The sequence below is a fragment of the Pecten maximus genome, chromosome 4 (assembly GCF_902652985.1).
Source record: "Pecten maximus chromosome 4, xPecMax1.1, whole genome shotgun sequence".
Classification (NCBI taxonomy): domain Eukaryota; kingdom Metazoa; phylum Mollusca; class Bivalvia; order Pectinida; family Pectinidae; genus Pecten; species Pecten maximus.
The window spans coordinates 26,373,775-26,385,859 of NC_047018.1; the positions used below are offsets into that span (position 1 = coordinate 26,373,775).

At 38.2% G+C, this 12,085-nt stretch overlaps 1 protein-coding gene across 2 annotated transcripts in view; it reads left to right on the forward strand.

Annotated features, from left to right (window-relative positions):
- LOC117325640 (elongator complex protein 3) overlaps nt 1-12,085 on the forward strand; it is a 28,999-nt gene that overhangs the window by 9,740 nt on the left and 7,174 nt on the right. The window contains exons 5-13 of one of the 2 annotated variants that reach the window (XM_033882028.1): nt 2,317-2,387; nt 3,980-4,043; nt 5,105-5,173; nt 6,086-6,240; nt 7,164-7,244; nt 7,723-7,803; nt 8,092-8,224; nt 9,356-9,425; nt 9,878-9,998. In XM_033882028.1, the coding sequence (XP_033737919.1) occupies nt 2,317-2,387; nt 3,980-4,043; nt 5,105-5,173; nt 6,086-6,240; nt 7,164-7,244; nt 7,723-7,803; nt 8,092-8,224; nt 9,356-9,425; nt 9,878-9,998 (845 nt within the window). Of the gene's footprint in view, nt 1-2,316; nt 2,388-3,979; nt 4,044-5,104; nt 5,174-6,085; nt 6,241-7,163; nt 7,245-7,722; nt 7,804-8,091; nt 8,225-9,352; nt 9,426-9,877; nt 9,999-12,085 lie in introns of both variants that reach the window. The other variant, XM_033882029.1, reaches the window with a different exon arrangement.

A 12,085-nucleotide genomic window follows, 5' to 3' on the forward strand; every position in this document is an offset into this window, starting at 1 on the left:
CAACATCCACACAATTGACTGTAAACAACATCCACACAAATGACTGTTAACCACATCCACACAAATGACTGTTAACACATCCACACAAATGACTGTAAACAACATCCACACAAATGACTGTTAACCACATCCACACAAACGACTGTTAACAACATCCACACAAACGACTGTAAACAACATCCACTCAAATGACCGTTAACCACATCCACACAAATGACTGTTAACAACATCCACACAATTGACGGTAAACAACATCCACACAAACGACTGTAAACAACATCCACACAAATGACTAAACAACAAACACACAAATGACTGTTAACCTCATCCAAACAATTGACTGTAAACAACATACACACAAACAACTGTTAATAACATCCAAACAAACGACTGTTAATAACATCCACACAAATGACTAAACAACAAACACACAAATGACTGTTAACCTCATCCAAACAATTGACTGTAAACAACATCCACACAAATGACTAAACAACAAACACACAAATGACTGTTAACCTCATCCAAACAATTGACTGTAAACAACATCCACACAAACGACTGTTAACAACATCCACACAAACGACTGTTAACCACATCCACACAATTGACTGTAAACAACATCCACACAAACGACTGTTAACAACATCCACACAATTGACTGTAAACAACATCCACACAAACGACTGTTAACCACATCCACACAAATGACTGTTAACCACATCCACACAAATGACTGTAAACAACATCCACACAAATGACTGTTAACCACATCCAAACAAACGACTGTTAACCACATCCACACAAACGACTGTTAACCACATCCACACAAACGACTGTTAACCACATCCACACAAACGACTGTTAACCACATCCAAACAAACGACTGTTAACCACATCCACACAAACGACTGTTAACCACATCCACACAAACAACTTAACAACATCCACACAAATGACTGTTAACAACATCCACACAAATGACTGTTAACCACATCCACACAAATGACTGTTAACCACATCCAAACAAACGACTGTTAACCACATCCACACAATTGACTGTTAACCACATCCACACAAATGACTGTTAACAACATCCACACAATTGACTGTAAACAACATCCACACAAATGACTAAACAACATCCACACAATTGACTGTAAACAACATCCACACAAATGAAGTTAACCACATCCACACAATTGACTGTTAACCACATCCACACAAATGACTGTTAACCACATCCACACAATTGACTGTAAACAACATCCCTACAAATGACTGTTAACCACATCCACACAAATGACTGTTAACCACATCCAAACAATTGACTGTTTACAATATCCACACAAACGACTGTTAACAGCATCCACACAAATGAAGTTAACCACATCCACACAATTGACTGTAAACAACATCCCTACAAATGACTGTTAACCACATCCACACAAACGACTGTTAACCACATCCACACAAATGACTGTTTACAACATCCACACAAACGACTGTAAACAGCATCCACACAATTGACTGTAAACAACATCTGCACAATTGACTGTAAACAACATCCGCACAATTGACTGTAAACACCATCCACACAATTGACTGTAAAAAACATCCGCACAATTGACTGTAAACACCATCCACACAATTGACTGTAAACACCATCCACACAATTGACTGTACACCATTCTTATGTAAGTTAATGTTAAGATTTTCATTGACTTTTGCTTGATTATTTCATAAACAGTACTTGTGTGAGCCTTGCGAGTAGAGACATATTGCTGTCATTATCATCTGCCATACCGTGACATTTGTTACTGTTATCACCCAGGGGCCGCGGTGGCCGAGTGGTTAAGGTGTCCCGACACTTTATCACTAGCCCTCCACCTCTGGGTTGCGAGTTCGAAACCTACGTGGGGCAGTTGCCAGGTACTGACTGTAGGCCGGTGGTTTTTCTCCGGGTACTCCGGCTTTCCTCCACCTCCAAAACCTGGCACGTCCTTAAATGACCCTGGCTGTTAATAGGACATTAAACAAAAACAAACAAATGTTATCACCCAAGATGATATTTAACTAGTTACGATAGTTGGTTTTTCTCTGGGTACTCCAGCTTTCCTCCACCTCCAAAACCTGGTACGTCCTTAAATGACCCTGGCTGTTAATAGGACATTAAACAAAAACAAACAAACAAACAAGTTACGATAAGATTGCTCTCAGTTCATTGTTAAGGGAGTTACATGTTAGTCTTGTTTACACTACCTTTTTATCACTCGTAAGGTGCCTGATTTAAATGTACATATTTTTTGTTTACAGATAGCTGTTGTAGCAGTCATGTGCAAACCACACCGATGTCCACATATTGCAATGACGGGTAACATTTGTGTGTAAGTATCTAAATAACACAATACACATATCTGTTAAAATGTGTGTATCCCCAACACAACACACGTATCTATTAAAATTCATATCTCCTTCACAATATATGTATTTGTTGAAGTTGCCTATATATTTCAAATTCATCAAAATTGCAAATGCAAAGTGATAGGGCATCAAACAAAGCCTATATAAGCCGTCTCCATGTAACTTTGATATGATACAGTCAAACCTGCTTTAGCAACCACCTGTATATAACGACCGCCTGTATATAATGACCGATATTCAGGTTCCCCATGAGATTTTACAATATAGCAACCCTTTGTATTGCGATCACCTGTGACCTGTCTAATGTGACTAACGACAGGTGATTTTGGAACGGCTGTCGTTGTTTGTTTTCTATAGCGGCTGATTTCTGTCAGCCATTTTCTGCTCTCGGCAATCATCCCTCATAAAACCCCAGAAAATTCAGATCCTGGCCTGATCACGTAAACAAAACACCCCCACCACCTGGGACTTGGTGAGAGAGGAGTCGGTCACCATGAGTGTCGGTGTATTACAACTGTGCCTAGGTGGCTTCATTTGACACGGTCAGTTAATTTTGTGATTATAACAAGGATACATCACTTCAAGAACAAACACTGGTCACATCACTGTCAACAAAATTTACTCATATGAAAGCCAATAATGCTTTTCTCAATCGTAGCTGTCAGTACCAGCTTTTGCACTGCCGCCATCTTTAATTGGACGATACTAATAAAAAGTCGTTAACTGTCATAAAAATCCAGATTTCAATTTGCGTCAAAAAAGAAGAAAGAAAAATTTAAGTTGTTTTATGTCACAACAGAATGAGTCATACAAACATAATTAATTAATTATTGGTTATTTTTTATTTAAGAAAGAAAAGGGAGATAATTTGATAAATACATTTGACAAAATATTTCAGAACAAAATATGTAAAAAGTTACTTTATCCATTAGACAAATGGAAGTCTTTTTCATAAAGACTAAATCTAAAGATTAATACATACAAAAAAAAATACTGTAGGCATTGATTTGACTTCTGAAAATATCAAAACTGACTGGTCTGTTGAGTGCCCTGTTAAATAACAAGTTATTTATGTCAGTTTAAAACTAGTTGGTGCAAAATCTTAACCTGTCTATAAAGGTAACCTGTCTATAGTGACCATTTTTCGCCTCCCCTTGGGCGGTCTTTATAGACAGGTTTGACTGTAACAAACAAACACATAAACACTACATATATTGTTGTCTATTTATGTCTTATATCTTAATACCTATCCTCTTCATAAGACGTATTGGTCCCTGAATATAATACATATATCTGTTAAAAGCATGTCTGTCTATTTGTTATTTATCTTTTTCATAGAAAGTACTTCTGTCTTTAATATAACGTTTGTATACTACAACAGAATACAGAAAAAGTGTACATTCATCTATAAGTATCCCCTTATCAATGAAATATTCATCTGCTAAAAAGTGTCCAGTACATCTATATGGATAGATTCAGATGACTTGGAATTGGTGTTTTCGGGTATTATGGGTTTTTCTTGATGTATTTATTTATTATTTTGTTCCTGTTGTAGGTACTGTCCTGGAGGACCAGATTCTGACTTCGAGTACTCCACACAGTCATACACTGGATACGAGGTAAAATGATGGACAGTGACCTGTACAATCACAGCTAGTAGATTACAACCTGATGGAGTTTATAAAAAATCACTCTTCATTGTTATGGAATGGAAATGTTTTAGTGTTGAAATTCAAAATGTTGAACCAATTGATATTATTAGCTCACCTGGTCCGAAGGACCAAGGTGAGCTTATGCCATACCGTGGCGTCCGTCCGTCCGTCCGTCCGTCAACAATTGACTTCTTCTTCATAACTACTGATCAGAATTTGACCAAATTTGGTCAGAAGCATCCCTATGGGGTGGGGACTCAAAATTGTACAAATGGTGGGCTGACCCCCCAGGGGTCTGAGGGGCGGGGCCAAAAGGGGTCAATTTGGCTCTGTTAATATAAATGACTTCTTCTCTGAAACCAAGCAAAGGATATTGCTCCTATTTGCCTGGTAACATCACTATGGGGTGAGGATTCAAAATTGTACAAATAGTGGGGCCTGAGGGGTGGGGCCAAATGTGGTCAATTGGGCTACATTGATATAAACGACTTCTTCTCTGAATCCGAGCAATGGATATTGGTCATATTTGCCTGGTAGCATCACTATTAGGTGGGGATTCAAATGATGGGGCTGACCCCCAGGCCCAGGGGCCTGAGGGTTGGGGCCGAATGTGATCAATACGGCTATATTGATATAAACAACTTCTCTGAAATCGAGCGATGGTTGTCGCTCATATTTGCCTGGTAGCATCACTATGGGGTGGGGATTCAAAATTGTACAAATGATGGGGCTGACCCCCCAGGGGCCTGAGGGGCGGGGCCAAATGTGGTCAATCGGGCTATATTCATATAATTGACTTCTCCTCTGGAACCAAGCAATGGATATCTCATATTTTACTGGGGTAGGAATTTGAAATTGTACAAATGACGGTGCCGATATGATATGTATTGACATACAATGTAGCAATACCAGCAACAAATATACTCAAGCATCATTCTTGTTTCATATCTCATGAAACCAGGTGAGCGATACAGGCCCTCTGGGCCTCTTGTTTTCATTTGAATACATTTTTGCTATTACTGTTACAGCCTACATCAATGAGAGCCATTCGTGCCCGATACAATCCTTACTTACAGACACGACATCGAGTAGAACAGGTAAGCTTATAGGAGAGGTACACAGCTGTGATGACATGCATTCATAGTGAAATGTGTCTGTTACGTGTATAAGGAATCAATATGGTTTAAACTTGATCTTTAGCTCACTGTCATCAAATGGTGGGCTAGTCCTATCTTCCTATGTCCGTGGTCAACCTCACATAAGCTGACCATCTGTAAACAATCCTTGTTATCAATAATTCTTGAGAAGTAGTGGAAGGATATTTCTCAAACTTCACATGTAGGTTCCCCTTGGTTTGCAGTGTTCCCATTCAATTCTGAGTTTGATTGGAAAAAATAAAATGAATGACAGGTGGCCATCTTTGAAATTGACAGAAGATTATTATTGATTTATCAGAAATTTCTTGGATTTTTGTTAGAGTTTATGTTTATGTTTCCCATGTTATCAAATGATTAAGAGGAAGAGTGGAAGGAAGAAAAAAATAAAGAAAAGATCAGTCTGTCATAAGACCAATAAAGATCATTCAATGGTGGGCACCAATATCTTTCTGGGATCTCGTCTAATAACCCTTTGAGTTGTAATGGTTGTTTGTCAGGCTATCTATTTTACTGGCTGTAGTCCCGCTCTAGGGTGGTGCCGCGGTGGCCGAGTGGTTAAGATGTCCTGACACGTTAACACTAGCCCTCCACCTCAGGGTTACAAGTTCGAACCTACGTGGGGCAGTTGCCAGGTACTGACCGTAGGCTGGTGGTTTTTCTCGGGGGTACTCCGGCTTTCCTCCACCTCCAAGACCAGGCACGTCCTTAAATGACCCTGGCTGTTAATAGGATGTTAAAATAAACCAAACCATCCCGCTCAAGGCTATGTTGTCAGTAAACTCAGCTTCAAAATTAAATCAACCTATACTGATATACATTCCCAATTTGATGACAATATTTATATTGTTCCAGCTGATGTCACTTGGACACAGTGTGGACAAAGTGGAGTTTATTGTGATGGGCGGCACATTCATGAGTCTTCCCGATGATTACCGAGACTACTTCATACGGAATCTACACGATGCCTTGTCTGGTCACACCAGTAGTAGTGTTGAAGAAGCGGTCAAGTAAGTCATATCCTGTATCACCATGAAAACCAGTACCCTGGGTACTGATAGCAGTATTGAAGAGGTGGTCAATTAAGTCAAATCATACCCTTACCTATACTGGTAGTAGTGACTGATAGTAGTGTTGAAGAGGCGGTCAAGTCCTGTCTCACCTTGACCAGTACTGGTAGTAGTGTTGAAGAGACGGTCAAGTCCTGTCTCACCTTGACCAGTACTGGTAGTAGTGTTGAAGAGGCGGTCAAGTCCTGTCTTACCTTGACCAGTACTGGTAGTAGTGATGAAGCGGTCAAGTCCTGTCTCACCTTGACCAGTACTAGTAGTATTGTTGACGTGACTGTCAAGTCCTCTCTCCCCTAGACAGTAATATCTTGTCCAGTATGGTGTGTCACATGTAATGATTTAGATGCAGTTTAATGCTGACTATTATCAAATATTCGTATTTGTATTTAGATGAGAGCCATGTGTAGTAAAATATTTTGTGTTAATTTTAGTCTTCAGCTTTGTTTTATATGGATATCAATGAAATCATAGATTATAGTATTGACTTCTGCTTCATGGCATTTAATAAATCAATCTTCAGGTTGATGAATACATTAAACTTCACTTGTAAAAAGTAATTGGGACCTGGAAAAACACTCCTCAGGGATTAAAATAATGCTTCAATAGTTAGCTATCCATAATCACCTCTTCCAAAGACAAAGTTTGCCACTGATGTGATATGGCCCTTCTCAGTTTCCTAGACCATTTATCAATTACCAAGAAACCTAGAGTTATGCATACATGATACTTATCCAGATGCAGGATGTGATGAATTTGTTCTGCTGAAAACATCAATGTTTTTTCTTCTGTTTAAACACAAGCTCCATTGTCTTCGAGTCATCATTTAGATTATTGATTCATCCCAGTTTTTATTGGTATTTCAGGTACTCAGAGAAAAGCAAGTCGAAATGTATAGGTATCACCATAGAAACCCGTCCGGATTATTGTCTGAGGAAACACATCAGGTATATAATTAGCGGGCCACACAACAACAGCTTACACCGCTGATCAAAGTCACTGGGAGTAGACTGTCTCATCTTCCATAATCTCAGGATTCTACAGAGAACTGTTGTAGTTGAGATTCTAAGTATAACAACTATTACTATATAAAGTTGCTGGGAGTAGACTGTAAATCCTAACATTCATATGGATATCTCTGAGACCTTTGAAGTTGACATATGCATTGTCACCAACCTACAGCGACCAAATACGTTGTGACAGCCTTCAAAACCAGGAGCTTTGTTTATCAGAATATAGAATATTACCTACATACATCAGTTAACATCATATATGAAAACTATAAAAGAATGCAAGGCCTATATATTGGGGATACCTTAAAATGACTTTTCATCCTTCACATTGAAGGTCTATGAGCATATATATGGTCACTATTATTGTTATTATGTGTTAGAGCTGTAAGGATATAACTACACTTTGTTCCAGTGACATGTTGAAGTATGGCTGTACACGACAGGAGATCGGGGTGCAAAGTGTATATGAAGATGTTGCCAGGGACACCAACAGGTGAGGCTTAAAAGTCTGTCACAAATTTAGTGAAAAAGTTTCTAGGTCCTTCATTAATAGTGATCGGATGTTATTTTACCTGAAAATTCTTTTGAGATCAAACATCAGTGGTGTGCTGTAAGGTTGGAAATTGATTTTATTTTTCGGCATCATGTTTTGTTCAAGTTTTGCATTTAGCTCTGGCAAATTAGTAGCAGGGAACATACAAGATTCATAAAAATCCTTAAGTTGACCATTGTAATGAATATTCTGACACACTTTTGAACTGGATGACGCATTGTATTACAGAGGTCACACTGTGAAGGCTGTGTGCGAGTCCTTCAGGATGTCAAAAGATGCAGGGTTCAAGGTCGTCGCACACATGATGCCAGACTTACCCAATGTTAGCTGGGAGAGAGACATAGAACAGTTTATTGTAAGTGTGACAGCTGACCTGATGAAGAATATTGTAAAAAGTGATAAATAAAGCAAAGAGATCAAACTCATGATAGTGAAAAAAATGAAAGAGGCTATCTTGACTCATATTTAGCTCACCTGGACCAAAGGTCCAGTGAGCTTATGTTGCTACTAGTCAAAAAGCTCTTATTGGATTTTTACCAAATTTGGTCGGAAACATCCTTGGCGGAAGGGGATCAGATTTTGCATAAATGTCGACTCTGACCCCCAAGGGGCCAAAGGGCGGGGCCCAATAGAGGAAATAGAGGTAATTCCTTTAAATCGCTACTTGTCATAAAATTATGAATGGATTTGAACCCAATTTGGTCAGAAACATCCTTGGGGGAAGGGGAACAGGTTTTGCTTAAATGGTGACTCTGACCTGCAAGGGGCCAAATGGGCGGGACCCAATAGGGGAAATAGAGGTAATTCTTTAAATCGCTACTAGTCATAAAGTTATGAATGGATTTGAACCCAATTTGGCCAGAAATATCCTTGGGGGAAGGGGAACAGATTTTGCATAAATGGTGACTCTCACCCCCAAAGGGCCAAATGGGCGGGGCCCAATAGGGGAAATAAACGTAATTCATCTAAATCTTTACTATAGTCATAAAGTGATGAATGCATGTTCTAAAAACTCTCAATTCTTGAGATCTTTCAGACCTTAGAGAGTCTGGACTTCATTATTTCTTTAAAGCAGTTGGGATCCCCACACTATAACCATATATAGCATTGCTGAGATTTACAAATAAAACAAATTGAACATTATTTTGACATTTGGTCTTATCCATCCAGGTGAGCAATACAGGCCCCATGGGCCTCTTGTTTTAACTATGTATCATACCTTTTTTTAAAGACAATATTTTCAATCCATTGATCAGGGATTATTTTATGCATAAATATGCCAAGCTAAGACAGTAGTTAGCAGTGTTTAGTGTCGGCCTACTGTGTATGTATCCACTCTACCCAGCTGTATAGATGAATACATTGTCATCTCTCCAACAAGGAGAAGATACATGTAATGATAAGCTCTGTCCTGTTTGTCAGTGGAATTAGAAACACTTGTATTCTCCTAGTGTTCTTGTGTCCAATGATATTTGTTTTCTTTGAACAGGAGTTTTTTGAAAATCCTGCATTTAGAGCTGATGGTTTAAAGATTTATCCTACACTAGTGATTAGAGGGACAGGTGAGTGTATCATTGACAGTGTCATCCAGTCTGGAAATCTTATTATGTGTTATATGTTTTATAATTACTGGGGATATTAATGAATTGTAAGAATATCTTCATCCTTGTATTACAATCACTGGGGATAAGAATGAATTGTAAGAACATTTTCATCCTTATATTTACAATCAATGGGAATAAGAATGAATTGTAAGAACATCTTCATCCTTATGTATACAATCACTGGGAATAAGAATGAATTGTAAGAACATTTTCATCCTTATGTTTACAATTACTAGGGATATGGATGAATTGTAAGACTATCTTTATCCTTATATTTACAATCACTGGGAATTAGAGTGAATTGTAAGAACATTTTCATCCTTATGTTTACAATCACTAGGATTATGAATGAATTGTAATAATATCTTTGTCCTTAAGGGCCAAATAAAATGCTAATATTTCTGTGATAGGTCTGTATGAGTTATGGAAGACAGGCCGATACAAGAGTTATCCCCCCAGTGGACTTGTGGATCTGGTTGCTAGGATACTGGCATTAGTCCCGCCCTGGACCAGAGTCTACAGAGTACAAAGGTTACTATCTGTCTTATTTAGATTTTAAAGGTGTTTTATGTGTAAACCTCACTGGCTTTGATTATTATTAATATCATTTATTCTTGTAGTCAACTTTTCATATATCTATATATTATATATATTTTTTACAGAAATATACCGGTATTACTTACACACAAAATCACATATTAAAATAAATATTCAAGATTTTATTCGTACAATCAATAAATTGTTTGAAAAATCCACACATAAATAGCTATAAATAACAGGGGAGGTAACTCCAGTGTTTTTAGGCATTAACATACAACACACTAGGTACCTCTTTAGGATTGATAACATTACATTTACGATTCAGTAGACATAAAATTCAAGTGTGGTAATACAAAGATATCTGCAGGAATTGAAGATGATTTGCCTTCCCATAGTATATTTAAAAAATCAATATACATGATTTTAAGTGCTAGCGATTTATTGATATTGCATTGATATAGTCAAAACTTTTATTTCAATAATATTTATGTTGATACCTTCACCGAGGCTGTATTTATAATATATTTTGTGTATAGTAAAATATGAAGTGTAGTAAGGGGCGATAACGGAGTTATCGTTCCTTACGGAACGTAATGTATTACGAGCTAATTCGCCTATTTTGCCGGATATAATAGCGATTTGAGGACAGAAAAATTGGCTCATACAATTCGGTTGATACTTTGAACGATTGTAAAACTCGGCTCGATCTAGGTCTGGATTTATCTGGTATCCCTGTGGGAAATCGTATTTATGAGATATTTTGGGTCAAACATGCCAAAATCGTCATTTTGACCGGTAGCTTCTGTTTAACCGGTCCTTAAAAATCAGCGCTTTAATGAAAAATTCTGAAACTCAAAACATAACAAGTAGGTAGAGAGGATTCTAAAGAAAATGGAATCTTTAGTTTTTCTATATCTTTAATAGAACGGCCACAATAGGGTTTTGAAAAAGGGTCGTATTTTATCGAGAGTTGGCGGATGTTACGTCACCAGTGACGTAACCAAGTATGTGTGGAATGTAGTGTATTGAAGGACGGAACGTAATGTACATGCGGCTAATTCAGACCACTTTGCCGGAGCTAACTGAAAAGCGACTCTATACATTTTGATAAAACTTTCCACACTTATAAAACTCGGTGTGATCTACATGTATGTCCAGGCATATCCCGTATATCTGGGAATAATCTAGTTATGGAGATATTTTGGGTACAAACACGCCAAAATCGACACTTTGACTGCTGGTTTCTGCACAACTCGGCCTAGAGAACTAACGCATACAGCCATCTTATTGAAACTCCACACATCACAAGAACATGTAATTCTGAAGAAAACAGTATCTTTAGTTTTTCTATATCTATCACAGAACAGTCACAATAGGGTTTTAAACATAGGTACTATGTACCGCGGCGTCACACATTCCGGAGAGTCTATTACATGTACGGACGTACGTCACGAGTGACGTTACTAAGTCTGTTCTGCTTGTCTGATTGAACTTATAGCGCTCGATGAGCTGGTTGTATTTTACTGTCACTGCCAATATTTCTAACAATTTTACAATTCTCTGCACATTTTTTTTTTTTTTTTATATATATTTTTCACAAATATCTCCATCCAAAAGACAGGATTAATCTTGTTTTGTCATATATGGTACATTAAGCTCATTTTTCTGTCATGTCCGTGATGCAACAGTTTCCGCTAAGGACACACGGGTACAGACGATCGAAAGACAGTAATCCAGACATTTACACTGCACTGGGGATCTCCCGCCAGGGGGAATTCCCGCCTTTTTACACTCAGAATCCAACGCACTAACACATTTCGCAAAGTCTGAAAATTTAAAATCTGGAACCAGCTTAAGTGCAGTGAGGGGCGATAACGAAAATTGTATTTAACACTGGCGTTGACCGGTGTCCATTTAACACTGCCGTTGACCAGTGTCCCTTTAACACTGGCGTTGACCAGTGTCCCTTTAACACTGGCGTTGACCAGTGTCCATTTAACACTGGCGTTGACCGGTGTCCATTTAACACTGCCGTTGACCAGTGTCCCTTTAACACTGGCGTTGACCAGTGTCCCTTT